General features: G+C 44.2%; 2 protein-coding genes across 12 annotated transcripts in view; one reads left to right on the forward strand and one right to left on the reverse strand.

Moving 5' to 3' along the window:
* Positions 1-14,123, reverse strand: part of Son (SON DNA binding protein) — a 37,617-nt gene extending 23,494 nt beyond the window's left edge. For 7 of the 8 annotated variants that reach the window (XR_003849974.1, XM_008835951.2, XM_008835952.2 and 4 more), the window contains exons 1-3: positions 13,759-14,123; positions 9,303-9,469; positions 46-5,979 (exon numbers count right to left, since the gene is read on the reverse strand). Coding sequence is in view for 7 of the 8 variants with exons in the window: in XM_008835951.2 (XP_008834173.1) it covers positions 46-5,979; positions 9,303-9,469; positions 13,759-13,835 (6,178 nt within the window). In the remaining variant the exon portion in view is untranslated. Of the gene's footprint in view, positions 1-45; positions 5,980-9,302; positions 9,470-13,758 lie in introns of those variants that run through there. The other variant, XM_008835954.2, reaches the window with a different exon arrangement.
* Positions 14,124-14,615: 492 nt separating this feature from the next.
* Positions 14,616-18,628, forward strand: part of Gart (phosphoribosylglycinamide formyltransferase, phosphoribosylglycinamide synthetase, phosphoribosylaminoimidazole synthetase) — a 35,378-nt gene continuing 31,365 nt past the window's right edge. The window contains exon 1 of one of the 4 annotated variants that reach the window (XM_008835948.3): positions 14,616-14,759. In XM_008835948.3, coding sequence (XP_008834170.3) covers positions 14,644-14,759 — 116 coding nt within the window. In that variant the 5' untranslated portion in view covers positions 14,616-14,643. Of the gene's footprint in view, positions 14,793-16,865; positions 16,906-18,628 lie in introns of those variants that run through there. The other 3 variants (XM_008835947.3, XM_029564888.1, XM_008835950.3) reach the window with 3 other exon arrangements.

Consider the following 18,628-nt stretch of genomic DNA (forward strand, 5'->3'; position numbering starts at 1 on the left):
AATCATTCTGTTACAATGCTAGTAAATTTTAAAGCCATAACTCACCCAAATCTGTGAGACGTTTGGGTGATCTGCCTCTTTCAGAAGACCTGGATCTTTTACGACGGATGGGAGATCTACTAAACCTTCTTCTCAAGGGTGTTCTTGATCGCCTTAATCTGACTGGTGATATACTGAAGCTTCGTCTTCTCACCACAGACCTTGATCTTCTTCTTCGGCTTGGGGTGCGGCTCCTACGGCTGGGTGTGCGGCTCCTACGGCTAGGGGTGCGGCTCCTTCGGCTTGGGGTACGGCTTCGCCGGCTTGGGGTGCGGCTCCTCCGGCTGGGGGTGCGGCTCCTTCGGCTGGGGGAAATGCTGAAACTCCTCCTCCTACCAACAGATCTAGACCTTCTTCGGCGACTAGGAGTGTGACTCCTACTGCGTCGACTTGGGGTTCGACTTCGAGCTCGAGCTGTTTTTCGGTTATCCCGGGAGCTTGATCTTTTCCTTTTTCTTTCTCTGGACTTGGATCTGTGCTTTGGAGATCTCTTACGCTTCTCTTTTGATGCAGATCGCCTTCCTCTAGATTTAGATCTTGACCTGCTGCTTCTCCTCCTGCGTCTTGACCGTGACCGTGACCGTGTTTGAGAACGATGAGACTTTGACTTAGATGACCTCTTCCTTGCTCTAGAACGAGACTCACTGGTACGCTTTCGTGACTTGTGTTCAGAAGACTTGGACCGCTTACTCCGAGACCTTAATGAAGAGTCTCTCTTCTTTTCTTTCTCACCTTTGTCACGGTTTTTGTTTTTCTTGCTTTTTTCATGTGTGTCCTTAACTTTTACAAAAATTTCATAGTCATCTTTTTCCTCTGAAGAAGACTCTGAGGCCCTTTCTGGTATACTAATTACAACTGGACTGGCAGCTGATTTGTCACGTTCAACTTCACTTGCAAGTAAAGGTCCTTCAATACCAGCTCTAAGGCTTGTAAGACGTTCCATGTCCTTAGGAAGTAATGGCCTCACTAAGTCAGCTTCATTAATTTCATCAATGCTGGCAGAAAATCCTGAATCAGGGACTATTTCGTTAGTAGGAAGAGGTACTTCTTCACTTTCTTTAGGGCTAAGAGCAACTGCTACCGTCTGGTCAGTCTCTTTTGTAGGTAATGAGTCTTCTGTATCCTTACCAACAAGACTATTTGATGATAAATCAAGATGAATGTCTTTAGCAGGCAAAGGTCCCTCTATGTCAGCTTCACTGCCAGCACTAGGGCTGGTAGAAATGACCATGTCATGTTCAGTATCTTGAGTAGTTAAAGATACATCAACATCATATTTACTAACTAAACTGGGAGCAGATGCTGTGACAAATTCCAACCCCTTATTAGCTCCCACTGTATCAGGTTCCATAGCAAGTGGACCAGAAGATAGAATTGCTCCTACATCAGCTTCACTAACACCAGGACAGGTATCCAATATAGTGCCTTGTTTAGTCTCATTGATGGGTAAAATTTTCTCTTCAGCAGTTTCACCAACTGGAACAATGGTAGCAGCACACATCATATTATACTCTGTATCTTTAGCAAGTAAATGATTATTTCTATTAAGGTCTGTATTTCTACCATGCTCACTTTTGTAAGAGTCACTTTTCAAGTGTCCTCCATCATGTGGCTCCTCACCTGAATACAATGGAATCTCCTGCATGCCAATATCTGGACCAAGATTTTGATCACCAGAAAGTAAATTCATTCCTTTCACAACATGTGATGACAAAACACTAGACTCCACTATTATTGAAGACTCTAAAGTCATCTCAGTTGCTACTACTTGAGTGTGCTCTGAGACTGTGACAGCAGGTTCTGAATATGTCACAGTGGGTTCCTGGACAGAAACACATGGTTCTGGAATAATCACAGCAGGCTGAAGGACTGATACTGCTGGTTCTAAGATAGGCACAGAAGGCTCCATGGAAGAAACTCCTGACACAGCGATGGTAACATGCCCTGAGTCAGGCATAGCTGGAAGCTCTGGGATAGCCACAGCAGGTTCTGGAACAGACATGGTGGAAAGTTCTGGAGCAGACACAGCAAGATGCTCTGGGGCAACCACAGCAAGAGGCTCGGAGACAGCCACAGCAGAAGGTTCTGGGATGGCCACAGTGGGAGGTTCTAGAACAGCAACAGGAGGCTCTGGGACAGCCACCGAGGAAGGCTCCGAGACAGTCACAGCTGGCAGCTCTAGACTGCTCTCTGCTAGCTGTGGAACAGTTACTGCTGACTCTAGCAGGGACATGGATACCTCTGAGATATGTCCAGACGATCTCATGGAATCATATGTTTCTGGTGTCTCTGACATAATAGAAGGCTCTGATGTTAGCACAGTTGGTTCAGCCGACATGGCAGTTTCACATACTATGTAAGTCACTGGTGTCTCTGGAACAATTTCATGTTCTGCTACTAGAGCAGACTCCACAGGTGTTGATGTAACTGAAGACTCTGGCTCTCGTGGAGTTTCTGGAACAGTCATAACAGCCTCCGATGCTAACATTGAGGTCTCTGATTCTGACACTGAATAATTAACAGGCACTGCTGAAGGCTCTGAAATCTCACTTTGACTCAGAGGCGGCTCAGGTTGTGACACAGATTCTTCATTAGGTAATGTCACCTCTGTAGCCCAAGTATTATCAGCTGTTAATGCTGACTGTTCAGTGGGTAATGCCGAACCCTCTGGTGGTTCCTCAGGGGGTAATGGTGGTGTCATTGGTGGTTCCTCAGGTGGCAATGGTGGCATTGTTGGGGGCTCTTCAGGAGGCAAAGGTGGCACCATATATGCCTCCGTATATGAATCAGCATAAGAATCAGTGTAAGAATCAGCTGCCATAGACATCATTGAACGATCAGTGTAAGATGACATCATAGATCGATCAGCTGCAGAGTACGATGACATCATAGACCGGTCAGCTGCAGAGTATGATGACATCATAGACCGGTCGGCACCCATGGACATCATAGATCGATCAGCCATAGGGGACATCATGGAGCGCTCATAAGCTGACATCATAGAGCGTTCATAAGCTGACATCATCGAGCGTTCAGCCATAGGAGACATCATCGAGCGTTCATAGGCTGACATCATAGAGCGTTCATAAGCTGACATCATAGAGCGTTCAGCCATAGGGGACATCATAGAACGCTCGTAAGACATCATAGAACGTTCATAAGATGACATCATGGAACGTTCTGCAGCATAGGACATCATCATAGACCGTCTAGATGCCAACATCAGGGGTCTAGGTGCTAACCTATATGGCCTAGGTGCTATTCTATAGGATCTGGGTGCTATTCTGTAGGGTCTAGGTGACATCCTATAGGGATCAGGAGTTAGTCTGTAGGGATCATGGCCTAATCTATAAGGGTCCTGTCCTAACCTATAAGCATCATGACCTAACCTATAGGGGTCATGACCCAACCTATAGGGATCCTGAGCCAATCTGTAAGGATCCTGAGCTAACCTATAGGGATCAGGAGATTTTGAATCCATCATAGCTGAATCTTGGGTACTAGATGCTAACATTTGGGCATCCATGGTACCAGAAGCTAACATTTGGGCATCCATGGTGCCAGAAGCTAACATCTGAGAATCCATAGCACCAGATGCTAACATCTGAGAATCCATAGAACTAGTTGCTAACATCTGGGAGTCCATAGTGCTGGTTGCTAACATCTGTGAATCCATGGTGCTGGTTGCTAACATCTGGGAATCCATGGAACTGGTTGCTAACATCTGAGAGTCCATGGAACTAGTTGCTAACATCTGAGAGTCGATGGAACTGGTTGCTAACATCTGGGAATCCATGGAACTGGTTGCTAACATCTGGGAGTCCATTGTGCTAGTTGCTAACATCTGGGAGTCCATGGTACTAGAAGCTAACATCTGGGAGTCCATGGTACTAGAGGCTAACATCTGAGAGTCCATGGTGCTAGAAGCTAACATCTGGGAGTCCATGCTATTGGATGCTAGCATCTGAGAATCCATAGTGTTAGATGCTAGCATTTGGGAGTCCATGGTGTTGGATGCTAACATATGGGTCTCCATGGTGTTAGAAGCTAACATATGGGATTCTTGGGCCATCAAGGGATCCACTCCTACTGTAACAGAAGTCTCCCCCACTAATGTAGTAGGCAGCTCCTGTGCTACCGTATTATAGGATTCCAGCGCTGTCGTCGAGGGCACCTCCAGGGACTGCGACACGGTCATCGTTGACAGCTCCGATGTTGTCACCACAGACTGAACAGAGATCTCCAGCGCCACAGTTGCCACAGGCTGCCCAGGCAACTCTGGCGCCCCAGGCTGCCCTGGCAACTCTAGCACCCCTGTTGCCAGGGGTTGCCCCAAAAGCTCCAGTGCTCCAGCTGCCCCAGACTGCCCCGAGAACTCCAGTGCCCCAGTTGCCATGAGCTGCCCAGGCAACTCTAGTGCCCCAGCTGCCACAGACTGCCCCGACAACTCCAGTGCCCTAGTTGCCGAAGGCAGCCCTGACAACTCTGGCACCCCAGTCACCGAAGGCTGCCCAGACAACTCCAGCGCTGTGGTTGCCACCGGCTGTCCTGGCAACTCCAGCACCATCGCTGCCTCTGGCTGCCCCAGCAACCCTGTTGCCGTTGTCACCTCAGGATGCCCAGGATGTTCCACCGTTGTCATCGCCACAGGCTGCTCGAACTCTGTCGTCGTCACAGGTTGTTCGGTCAACTCCATTGCTACTGTTACCGCAGGTTGCCCTGGCAACTCTACTGTTGCTGACACCGCAGGCACCCCTGGCAACTCCTGTGCCATCACAGGCGGCTCTGGTACCTCCTGTGGTGACTCCAACCCCATTGATGGTGCTGGAGGCCCCGGCAATTCCTGCAACAACTGTGACACTGGTGTCACAGAGGGCCCCGGCAACTCAGGCACCGCTGTCGCAGGGGGCCCTGGCAACTCAGGCACTGGGGTAGAAAGGGGCCCTGACAACTCTGGCACCGGGGTGGCAGAGGGCCCAGGCAACTCCAGCACTGGAGTCACAGGGGGCCCCTGCAACTCCAGCATGGAGGTCGCAGGTGGCCCCGGCAACTCCAGGGCTGAGGCCACCAACGACTCCTGCAGCTCCACCGCTGTGGTCTTAGGCAGCTCCAGTGACTCCTGAGGTCTTGTCATGGATGAATCTGCAATCTCCGATGGTGCTTCTACAGGCTGCTCTGGCAATCTTAGCCCGTCAGTTGCAGATGACTCTGGAAAATCCATTGTTGATGTGCTTGTTTCAGGGCGCACCTCAGTGGGTGTCTCTGATGTTAACACAAGGGTTTCTGGTGGCTCAAGCACTTTTGCTATGGGAGGCTCTACCAGCATGATCTTTGATGGCTCTGAAGAAGTAGTCTCCAAAGATTTCAGCACAGACTTCTGATACTCCACTGACATTGTTACAACTGGCTCTGGTGACTTCATTACTGCTGTTAACACAGGCACTGGTGCTCCTGCAAAGGAATCCAGACCCTTTGTCATGGATGGTTCTAACGTTACAGACACAGGCTGCTCGGACTGCTCTGAGATTACTGATCCAACAGACAGTTCTGCAGTTTTTGTAGCTGGCTTCAGAGTTTCTAAAACGTGTGGCTCTGAAACCTCCATTGACATTACCGGAGGTTCCAGCACAACTCCAGGGGATTCACTAGTCTCTGATACGCCAAATGCTCTCACAGGATGTTCCAGTGCCATCGCTGAAGGTTCAGAATCGAACTTTAAAAAGGAATCAGATCCAAGATCAACATTCCCATCATGATGAGATTTCAGCTTTGACTCAGATTCTTCCGGCTGTCTTTTATATTTTTTCTCTTTTTCTTTCTTCTTTTTCTTCTTTTTGTTTTTGTGCTTTTTATGCTTCTTTGACTTTTTGGTGGGAATTTCATCAGTAGGATCTGTTTGAACAGATACACATCTACTTTTTCTGGAGGCCTCTTTCAAATCTGAAAGTAACAAAAATTTTGTCAGACATTCCTTGAGGTGGATTCAGACAAATGATACAAACCACTTTTTACATTCTACATTTTAAAATCAACACTATACTATCTTGCTATATATAAAAACATAAAATAATCGACTACCTATAAGCCACTTTTCCAGTCTTTCTACAACTGAACCTAGGGTGAAAAATAAAGTCTTAGTCTAACAGAAAAACATATTTTGAATTACATTAAGATATAGTTTAAGGTGTGATACAGTTAAGTGGTAAAGTGCTTGCCTATCATGTACTAAGCCCTGAGTTCTATCACTGGCCCTGAAAAAAAATAAAAAGAGGGGCTATAGAGATGGCTCAGCTAGGTTAAGAGTACTTGCTACTCTTGCAGAGGACCCAGGTTCAGTTCCTAGTACCCCCAAGGTGGCTAACAACTGCCTGTAACTCCAGTTCCAGGGATCTGATGCCCCCTTCTGGCCTCCATGGCATTACAGGCACACACTACACTTCATACATGCAAGCAAAAGACTCATACACATAAAAATAATTTTTCTTAAATGAAGAAAAAAAGCATTTCTACTAAATTCTATTAAAAATTTTCATTTCATGGGGCTAGTGAGATGGCTCAGTAAGTATAGACGATACAGCCAATCCTGACCACCTCAGTTCAATCTCCAGGACCCACGTGGTAGAAGAGAACTGACTTCCCCATATTGTCTCTAACTTCCACATGTTCAGATGACCATAAGTGTACTGCACACCCACCCATAACTGCATGTACAGGCACACTCAAGGAATTGAAAAATAGTGCTCTCTAAAAATATTCTTTTTGCCGAGCATGTTGGTACACACCTTTAATCCCAGCACTTGGGAGGCAGAGGCAGGAGGATTTCTGTGAGTTCAAGGCCAGTCTGGTCTACTCAGTGAGTTCCAGGCCAGCTGAGACTATAAGGAGACCCTGTCTAAAAAAAAAAAAAATTATTTTCTGGGACTGGAGAGATGGCTCAGAGGTTAAGAGCACTGACTGCCCTTGCTGAGGACCCAGATTTTGATTCCCAGTACCCACATGGTGACTAACAACCACCCATTAACTCCAATTCTAGGAGATGATGCCTTCTTCCTACCTCCACAGGCACTGCACAACAGGTGCACTTACAAACATGCAGGCAATAAAATCATACACATAAAATAAAAATAATAACACACTGTGAGTTCCAAGCCAGCTGGTACTACAGGGAAACCCTATCTCAAAAAGACAAATAATAATAATAATAATAATAATAATAATAAAAATTGTCTTTTCTTTTCATTCCAGCACTTGGGAAGAAGAGGCAGACAGATGTCTTAGTTCCAAGCCAGCCTAGTCTACGTAGCAAGTTCCAAGCCAGAGTTACATGTTGAGATTCTGTCTCAAAAATAAACAAAAAACAGAAACAAAACAAAATTATTCTTGAGTTCTCAAATTAGAGCAATTTTTTAATGGTCTTTTTGAGACAGGTCTCCCTATAGCCCCAGCTGCCCTGAACTCACTATGTAGACCATGCTGGCCTTGAATTCAGAGATCTACCTGCCTCTGCCTCCCAAGTGCTGGGATTAAAGGGGTGCACTACACCTGGCTAGCAAATTATTTTTAAACTGCACCAGTGAATTTATCTAATATTTAGTTGTTAAAATTCCTATTAAAAATACACTGCATACCCAATAAAAGATTAGAGTCCAAGACAGCATAAAGATAATCAACAAACAAGTTACAAAAGAGAGTGCTCACATTAAATAACTTATTTGCTGAACATGATGGCACATGGCTTTAACCCAGCACTTGAGGCAGAGGTAGGCAGATTTGTGCAAGATCAAGTCCAGCCTGGTCTAAAAAGCAAGTTCCAGGTCAGCTGGGGCTACAGGGAGACCCTGTTTTGAAAAAAGGAAAACCCCCTCCCGCAAAAACCCAAAGCTTGCAAATATTATTTTATAATTAGCCCCTGCTTAAACTGGAGGCAATATGGTACTCATTCTGGAACAAATGTTTCTATAAACCTAAATCAATTCATCACTTGGTAGATGAAGGATGTTGTAACTTCTAGAGTTAGAGGACAAGTAAGTTAAAACATGCAAAGAGGAGATGGGGTAACTCAATGGTGGATCACAAAGCACAACAACACCTATTACATAGCCCTCAGCAACGCTTCTGTATAGTATATAAACAGTTGAACAATATACTGCATCAACAGAGCACAAACCTTATCCTACTACATCTGTTCTGATAAAAACTTACCTTAAACATACTTTAACTATTAAGACATGGAGAGCAAATACTGCTCTTAACATGTTATTTAAGAACATTTCAATTTGCATAGTTTAAAGACAGTTTACAATTCTCCTTTACAATCCTATAGGATTGTAATGCCAATATTAAACTAAGTTTTAAGGATCCCTGTGAGCTCAAGACCAGCATGGTCTACAGAGTGAAATTCCAGGCCAGGTGGGACTACATGCAGGAAGACCCTGTCCATCCGTCCATCCGTACCCCCCCCAAAAGACAACTATTTTCTATTGCTTATTTCACAGCATCAAATATTTGTTTATTCCTAAACCAACAAAAGATTGCTATAGGCACAAATCTACGCAACACTAAAAGGATGTTTTTCAGCCACCAAGAGGGATCCATACCACATACCTAACTAAAGAAAGATAATGACTGTTAATTTTTTGTGCTTAATTATAAATTCTTCATTTTTAAGAAGCCATTATTTAAGCTTAGTGTAGTGGAGCACACCTTTAGTCCCAGCACTTGGAAGGGAGCGGCAGGTGGATCTCTGTGAGTTCCAGGCCAGCCTAGTCTACATAGCGAGTTCCAGGCCAGCTGGGGCCACAGGGAGACTTTTAAAAAAAAGAAAGAGCAAAAAAAAAAAATTATCCATTATTTAATCAATTCCGAAAAAGAAAATACCCACACAATGACTGCTCTTCAGCCCACTTTGTACAAAGAATATAATCTCTAAGCATGGGCTTTAAAACAAAACCTAAGGTATGTCCTAATAATCATTATAGATTTAGTTCAAGATATTGCACCTTCCAAGACTGACAATTACAGAACTATTCAAACAAAAACCACATACAAAAATCCTGGCATTGAGAAACTACAAAACTATATTAGAGACAAAAACCTATTTTACCAGCAAATCAAGTAAGTGAAGAATTATTGGTTCATTTTTGAATTTAACTGTTTTCAATGGAAGGTTTCAGAGAGACATTTTGAGGTAAATTAAAGGTAGTATTAACATTCAAATAAAAAATAGATTTTTTTTTTGAAACAGGTAGTTATTTTCAACTTACCTGACTTATATCGTAGTTCTGTATCTAAGACCCCAGAAAGTACTTCCTCTATCTTCTGCACTATTTCTTCATTTGGTAGACTCCTTGCAGAGGCAGCTGCATCACCTGCCTGGTTTCCTTCAATAGTTGTATTTGTTTCACCATTCAGCTGGCCTTCACTCCTTCCACTTGACAAGAAAAAATGTCAAACTTCATTAACATTTAAATCTCAATATATGATAATTCAACATTAGTAACTCAATATAATTTCACATTATTGCCCATTTCACCCTTTTCATATTTCAGATGTTTGCTACCAACAGTCCATCCTTAACACTATATATTCATAGTTAAAACATCTTTTTTTTTTTTCTTGGTCTTTTTGAGACAGGGTCTCCCTGTAGCCCCAGCTGTCCTGGAACTCACTATGTAGACCAGGCTGGCCTTGAACTCACAGAGATCACCTGCCTCTGCCTCCCAAGTGCTGGGATTAAAAGCGTGTGCCACCACGCCCGGCCCATCATTTTCATTTTTACAATTTTCACAACTGTGAAAGAGAACGCCCTTAAAACCAGTTTTCAAAGCACAGTATCTTTAAAATAAATTTTAAAAACCTAAAGCTCTCAGTTACCTAAGTATTTTTCCCAAGGGAGGAAAATTAACGCATCCAATCACAAAGAAAAATAGACAACCTAGGATTTTAAAAACTATGGTCACAATAAAGTCACACCTGTACAGAGATCACAATTACAATTAATAGTAGGACCACAAAAGTTATCCAGACATAGTAAATAAAAGGGTAACTCATAGTCTCTGTTCAGGTTCAGATTGTGATTCAAAGGCCATAAAATTTTAAATACTTTATTTTTATTTTTTATGTATATGAGATAAGACTGCATGCAAGTGCACCATGTGTCCTACAATACCCACAGAGGTCAGAAGATGACGCTGGATCGCTAGAACTGGAGTTATGGACAGTTGTAAGCTACCATGTGAATAATGGCATAAAATTGGCAAAGAAAAACAAACCTACATAATTTACAGTTATTAAAACTTCTGCTGCATTAAACAATTTCTGGAGTCCTCTGTATTAAGGAATTTCTGGAGTCCAACTTCGCATAAAACAAGTGTCAATTCATTTATGCTAATAGCAAAATGGTAGGTATCTTAACCTATTTTCAGTTCACAGGCCAAGAACATTATAGCTAAAGCTAAAGCACATAATTATTTTTACTATTTTTGGGTAAACTTGGAATTTTTTTTGGTCTTTTTGAGACTGGTCTCCCTGTTCTGGAACTTACAGCTCAGAGATCCACCTGCCTCTGCCTCCCAAGTGCTGGGATAAAAGGCATGCAACACCCAGCCTCAAACTTGGAAAAATTTTAAAACTCCAGCAATCTCAATAAAACATTCAGTAAAAACTGAAGACACGTAAAACATTTACTTGCTAATAATCTTATCAGAGAAACAATACATTTCAGTGAGGAATGAATGATTTTCTATTACAATGAAACTCATTACACTAATAATTAACATGAGTACTGACTAGAGTCACATTTTTTATTTTTTAACTTAGGAATCCTAGTAAAACTCTTAAGATCACAATTATTATTGTTTCTTTAAGTGAAAGTAAAGAAACTTAGTGAAAGGTCATACAGCTATGTAGGGGGCCTGGGATGGTGGCATATGCCTTTAATCCGAGCACTAGAGGCAGAAGCAGACAGATCTGAGTTCCAGCCTGGTCTAGACTGTGACTTCCTCGATCCGGTCTCAATAAAATACAAAATTTTTTAAATTTAAAAAAAAAGCAAAGAAGCTGGTACTCAAAATCCAGAAACCATACTGAGTGTGTGTGTGTTAAGAGAGAGAGAGAGGGTCTCCCCTAGCCCCAGCTGCCCTAGAACTTGACCAGGCTGGCCTCTAACCTCCCTTTGCTTCTGCCTCCCCAGTGTTGGGATTAAAGGTGTGCACCACCACGCTCAGCAATCATATTCCTTTTGGAAAAAATATTTTATTATTTTTATTTTAATATGCATGAGTGTTTTGACTGCATGTATGTAAACACACCATGTGCATGCAATGCCCCCAGAGGCCAAAAGAGGGTGTTAGATCCTCTGGAACTGAAGTTTCAGACAGTTGTTAGCTGCCACATGGGTACAGGGAATTGAACCCAGGTCCTCTGGAAGCACTCCTAACTGCTGAGCCATCTCTCCAGTCCCAGAAAGCATATTCCTAAGTACATCTATGTAGAGGTACAACAGATTACACTGTAATGTCAGCCTCATGCCTATACCAATGACTATAAAAGCAGATGGGGAAAAAGAATAGCTCACTGAAATGGCAGATAATTAAAAAAAAATATTTTTAGACTGATCATGCCTTTATACATGTTAAAAGGTGGACATTCCCCTAGCAACAATATGGTGCTTTATCTAATATTCTTTTTGGACTTTGTGGAGCAGTTATTTTACACTTTTTCTAAGCACGTATACATTCCTACCATGGATTTTTAATCATAAAATTGTAATCTTTTAACTATTGTCTATAAAGAAATAATATCATCTCAAAGCTACCAAATATTACAATTGCTAAAAAGCAATTAGAATTTCAAACCACTTTTCTATCCAATATATTACAAAAAAATAATAATTTTATGTGGATCTGAAGAATGTCTAAAATACTGAGACTGTAAGAACAAAACTGTTCACAATAGTTCTAAAAAGCTATCAATACAAAATGCTCACACTGCCAGGTGTGGTGGGGCATGCCTTTAATCCCAGCACTCAGAGGCAGACAGGAGGATCTCTGTGAGTTCCAGGCCAGCCTGGACTCCACAGCAAATCTACGCCAGCTGGGGCTACAGGGAGATCCTGTCTCAAAAAGACCAAAAAAAAAAAAAAAAAAACCAAAAAAAAAAAAAAAAAAAAAAAAGACATGTCTCTATTCTGGGTGGAGATGAAAGACACAACGTCAGTAATTGGTGGGTTTTGTATTCTTATTTATGGTTTATACATTTTCTATAGTAACCAAAACCCCACTCAAGTTGTAATAGGCTAACCCTTAAAAGTTGTAACAACAAAGTTTACTAAACTAAGCAAATACAATTAGTACATACACCTATCTAAAAGTTTTCAGAAAAATCCTATTTCCTTAGCTTATGTCTCTTCTCATCAAAAAAAAACAACAAAAAACTAGAAAGTCACAAAATGTTAAAAAGCAAAAGTGAGGGTATATACTCCCACTTACAAAACAAAATATCCAGCAAAGGCTGCAGGAGAGAGTTGCTCAAGCTATGATGCCAGCACCTGGGAGGCAGCAGAAGGAACAGGAGTTCAAGGCCAGCTTCAGCTACATGGCAAGGCTTTAAGCCCTGCGTTAAACCCTGTCTGAAAAACAAACCCCAACATAGCTTGCAAAAATTAAAATTGCAGCAATAAGACATCATTGCACTAATAACCATGAGTAAATCTGGGCACATAAATTACAAGTGCTTATCAGCTGATTTTCACATTCACATACTGCTCTTGCGTTCAACTTACACGATTAGGAAAAACATTTTGACTTAACAGTTTACTTTCCTAGCTCTGTACTTTAAAGAAATTATCATTTTGTACAATACAAACTACTAAAAGAAAAACCACTGAACATGATTCGCACTATTTTCCTGAGTAAACAACTTTGGAAATCTCTTAAACTTCAAATTCTGGGAACCAAGGATAAACTATGAAAAGTCTACCATCAGTGACAAGAAGCAGCGCGTTGTTCTTCCAATAGGTCAACTAAGGCAGGACACTAAGAAAAATAACAGATCTACACACACAGTCCTGTTTCGACTTAATAAAATTCAGTAATCAATAGTTTCAAAGCCCCCTTCTATCTTCCCGTCGAAGACTTCATCGAGTGTTTAGTATTAATCGGAAGTGTTTTAATTTAATTCCGAGTGCTGCCTGCTATAAACCACACAGCACTCACTAGGGCCCGAAGAGTCTCGTTAACAGACGTCGACCGCCCAACGATCTGGAGCTTACAATAATAAAGAGGATTTAAGATTACTCAAGAAACGGCCGTTAGAGACCCTTTCCGGCCGTAGATACCGGCCGGTGACATCGGCAGAGGCGGGGAGGGGGAGGGGAGAGGCGGCGGCGGAGGAGGAGCTGGGGCAGGAACTAGGCCGGGCACCGGTGGGCATCCGGGCCTCCAGGTAGCTCCAGGGGAGGGGGCGACCAAAGCAGAGAACAGTGAACACCCCACTTGAGCACACGAAGGGCGTGTGGGAACCCCGTGGAAGGGGCCAACTTTCTTCGGAGAGAGCGAATGGAGGGTGGGGGGGGAGGGCCCGGAAAATGGATCCCGGGCCCAGGCGGGGCCGTAGCGGGGCCTGAGCCGAGGAACGACGGCGTCTCTGAGAAAGACGCCATGGACCCTAACCGGGGCCCTAACAACCCGCGAGAGGGAGAAAAGCCCGGGGTGCGTTTACCTCGAAAGCTCCTGTTGGATTTCCCGGAATTTACTGACCACGAAAGACCTAAAAACCTGCTCGATGTCGGCCGCCATGGCGCCCGCTCCGTTCTCTCAACTCCTCCTCGCCAGTCCTCCAGGCTCCCAGCATGCCTCGGGAGGACGCGCAGCGGCCAATTCCTTTCCTCTCTCCTCTCATTGGCTGCTGGGCGAGCGTCCGGCTCGGCACGCTCCACCGATGAGCCAATCAGCGAGCAGGGCTGCGCTCTCCTCCGCTGTTTCTGAGCCGCCGGGGTAGAGCTGCTGACGTTTGCGCCGCGCACGGCTACGGCCGCCATGTTAGTGTCTGACGCAGGCGCCATTACACGAGAAGTCGCTCTCGAGGCGTCTTCTGCGCGCTTTCCCGTGCAGACCCTGGGGGCTCCGAGAGGCTTTCTATGGCCACCAGACGCCCCAGCTGAGAGGCCATGATGAGAGGGAGTGGAAAGGGTGTCGGGGCGTTAGACATGGCTGCTGGCGCCTAGTTTGGTCAGAGACGTGCACGGGCAAATGCGTCAGCCCTGTCTCCCGCGCAGTGACTAGAGAAGAACGTCTTGATCCTCTCCTTGCCTCAGTCCCCACCCCATAAGTCCCATTTTATTTATTTTTTTAATCATAAGCTGTCAGAACAAGCAGGTACCCTCGGGGTACCCGCCCAGGGCTAGAGCAGCGCACGGGTCTGTGCAGGAGGCGCTGGGGCCGACATAGAGCCCCTACGTGGCTGCCCAGACAAACGTTCGCTCTGTACACGGGCCCCAAAGATCAAGAGCCCGGCTGGGTTGCAAGCTCACGCCACACCCTCGCGAGGTAGGAATGCCCCACCCCCGCCGGCCACTCGCGGGCGGGGACGCAGTCCAGACGGCCAATGGGGAGCCAAGCCCCCTCACCGGGCGTGGGGCGGGGCCAGCGCGGGCCGGATTCCCCGGGCCTGGCTTCCGGCGTGCGCTGGGGAAAGCGGGAGCGGCGTGGAGGAGCTGGCAGGTGCGTGACTCCCTCGGCTTCCAAGCTGCCTGCGTAAGTTTAACGTCAGGGACTGCGTGCACTCGTAGAAACTGGTTTAGGTGGAGAAGGAGCCGTATACTTTTCTGCGAGGTTGGCCCTTGGGCTGTCGACCACTTTACCTGCTTGCAAGTTCTAAGAGAGCGTCCGGGTTTCTGTGCGCCTTTAGGCCGGAACCCCTAAATCTATGCACTTTTGTCACTTAGCACTTAATCATTCTCACTAGCGGTTTACTTGGACCATTTTTGCATTTCGTCTCTGTTTTATTCATCAAATCTTTTGAAATAGTTTTACCTGGCTCTCTCTAGCTTTTGTTTTTGTCTTTTTGAGGCAGGGTCTCCCTGTAGCCCCAGCTGTCCTGGAACTCACTAATGTAGACCAGGCTGGCCTTGAACTCCCAGAGATCTGCCTGCCTCTGCCTCCCCAGTGCTGGGACCAAAGGCATGCGCCACCACGCCCTGCTAAATGGCATTTTTTATTTGGTTGGTTTTTGTTTATTTGTTAAGCTCCCCGTAGGGACTGGCCTAGGGCTTACTATGTAAACCAGTCTGGCCTCTGCCTCCCAAGTGCTGGGATTAAAGGTATAGGTCACCACCATGCCCAACGTAAATGGTTGTTAATTATGAGACTGTCGAAAGATTTTTGTCTTCAAAATTGTAATACTAGTCATTTCAGTTGTCCACTTCTACTTAAGTATCTGAGGCACAATGGCTTCAGATGGAATCTAGGCTCCACACTCTTAGTTCTGTGTCTTCTGGCAAGTTATGTGACCTAATTGAGCCTTCATGCCTTATCCTTAAGTGACAGCAAGAGCATTATGACAGGCAGATCTCTATGAGATCGAGGCCAGTCTGGTCTGCATAATGAGTTCCAAGCCAGCTAGGGCTATACCCTGTCTCAAAAACCAAACAATCTTGGGGTTTTTTTTTTTTTTAAAACTTATCTAGGTAGATTTTTCTTACATTTTTATTAAACATGTAATCCTGTCAACTCCTTGAAAGTTAATGGATTTCAGTTTTTGAACATAAGACTTCACACTTGCCAAGCCATCAGCTCTATTGCCTAACTGCACTATACCCCTAGTCTTTGTTCCTATTACACAGTGACTTGATAACTTGTTTCTGTACTAAAGTATCAATTTAGGTCAAAATAGTAATGCAATATAACTATTAGCATTTACTAAGTGCTATATAGTGTCATTTTTTTAATGTCATTTCCGTTAATCCTTATACAGCAAGGTTAAATGCCAGTACTAGGGTGAGATATGTTGTATGTTAGAATGTGATTTTTGTCAACTCTAATAGAGTTCCAATCCATTGTATCCCACAAACTGCTTGTATCTTGGGCCTTTGAGCTGTGGACCACATGCAAATGTTTCTGTCACCTGTTTTGTACATTCTGCTAAACAAAAATAGTAGAGGAAGCCACACATGCTTGAGACATAGAGGCAGGATGATGGATTGCTGCCAGGTTAAGACCACCACAGCCAGGGCGCCATCTTAAAAAAAAAAAAAAATAGGGGAAAAAAATACTTTTAGGGCATGAAATTCAAGTTGCAGTGTTCATATATGCAGTTTTATAGAAAGAGTCATGCCTATTTTGATGTAAACTTTTGGTTGGCTTCCTATCATTTACAAAACTGATTATGCAGATAACCTCTGCCCAAGTGTTCTATCTAAATTAAGTTTTCCTGTCTCTTACACTTTCACTCAGTAGTAGTACAGTATCCTTTTATGCTATCATATAAAGTTCTACTTGGTAATTTGAGCAGAGCACACATAGCCCATATTAACTTGTATGTTTTAATTATCCATTCTCTATATGACATCAAGGTTTAAAGATGGATATTTTAAATTTGGATGCAAATTTAAAATATCACCACAGCATACATTTTCCTGCTAAGGCTTGATGATTATTATGTCTTCCAGATAAGAAACAAGGTTGTTGGTATATTATTTCTCAGATAAGGAGCTATATTAATCTATTTTTTATAATATTACATGGGACTGGAGAGATGGCTTAAGAACAATGGCTGCTCTTGCCAAGGACCAGGGTTCGATTCTCGGCAGCAGTCATCTGTAAGTCCAGTTCCAGGGGATCTGACCTCCACGGGCATTGCATGACACAGGTACACTTAATACATTCATACACATAAAAATAATAATACAGACTAAGTTATATATATTTTAAGGAAGTTTGTTTTGACTTACAGTACTGGAGGTGTGCAGTCAAGGGGGCCCCAATTTTATGATCAGCTTCTTGCTAGCAGCCTCTAACTTGCATGGAGCAGCCTGTGGCAAAAGAAACCTGGCTTGCATGCTTGTTTCTCTCTCTCTCTCTCTCTCTCTCTCTCTCTGGACTTGAGCTGAGTGTTGTGGTACTCGCCTTTAATCCCAGCACTAGAGAGGCAAAGGCAGGCAGACCCCTGAGAGCTTGAGGCCTACTTAGTCCATTTTTGAGTTCCATCCAGGCCAGCTAAATTACATAGTAAGACCCTGTGTCAAAAACAGTTGGGTGTGGTGGCATAAGGCTTTAATCCCAGCATCCTAGAGTCAGAGACAGGCCTGGGATACTTCTAATAAAGCAAGTTCACCCTAGTGACCTTATCTAAACCTAATCATTTCCCAGGGGTTCCACCTCTGTGCCGTAGTTAGATTAAGTTTCCTCTCTTAGTGTCTCATAATATGGATTAAATTTCAGCACATGAAACCTTGGAGGATACTCAAACCATAGCAGGAGCTAAATCACCATTCACTCTTGGTTGGTTTGGAACTCTACACAGACCAGGCTGGCCTCAGATGCTCCTGACTCTACCTACTGAGTGCTAGGACCAAAGGCATGCACTACCACACCCAGCTCACCATTCCCTCTTTAACCTCTCCTCTATCTGCCTTTTTTCCCCCCCACAAAACAGCCCCCTTTACCCTTATAGCTACAGTCATATTTTTCTAATTATAAATCCAGTGGGGGTGGGGTCTTTTTGAGAGAGGGTCTCCCTGTAACTCTAGCTGGCCTGGAACTCACCATGTAGACCAGGCTGGCCTAGAACTCACAGAGATCCACCTGCCTCTGCCTCCGGAGTGCTGAGATTAAGTCATGTGCCACCACGCCTGGCCTAAATCCCACTGTTTAAAATAATGTGGGCATGGTAGTACAGGCCTTTAATCCTCAGGAGGCAGAGGCAGGCAGATATCTGTGAGATTGAGGCATGCCTGGTCTACATAGTGTGTTCCAAGCCTGCTGGGGCTGCAGGGAGACCCTGTCTTAAAAAGACAAAAATAATAATGATGATGATAATAATGAATTGCTGGGTGGTCATAGTATTTGTAGTAGCACAAATAGTTACTTTAAAATCATATTTAGAAGTTGTGATTTGTACAGCCATACTCATCTATAATCCCAGCACTTGGAAGGTGGGTTAGACCAGAGAATTGCTATGAGTTTGAGGCGAGCCTGAGCTACATAGTGAGACTTTTCTCTAAAACACCAAAAGGGGACTAGAGGATGACTCAGCAGTTAAGAACACTGACTGCTCTTGCCAAAGACCAGGATTTGATTCCCAGCACCCACATGGCAACTAGCAACTGTCCATAACTCCAGTTCCAGAAACTCTGAAGCCCTCTTCTGACCTCCCACAGGCACTGCACACATGTAGTGTACATGCATGCAAGCAAAACACTCATGCACATAAAAGTAAAATTTTTTTTTTGTGTGTGTGTGTGTCTTTTTGAGACAGGGTCTCCCTGTAGTCCCAGCTGACCGGAACTCACTATGTAGACTAGGCTGGCCTTGAACTCACAAAGATCCGCCTGCCTCTGCCTCCCAAGTGCTGGGATTAAAGGTGTGCGCCA

The sequence above is a fragment of the Nannospalax galili genome, unplaced genomic scaffold, assembly GCF_000622305.1.
Source record: "Nannospalax galili isolate Female #2095 unplaced genomic scaffold, S.galili_v1.0 scaffold136, whole genome shotgun sequence".
NCBI lineage: Eukaryota > Metazoa > Chordata > Mammalia > Rodentia > Spalacidae > Nannospalax > Nannospalax galili.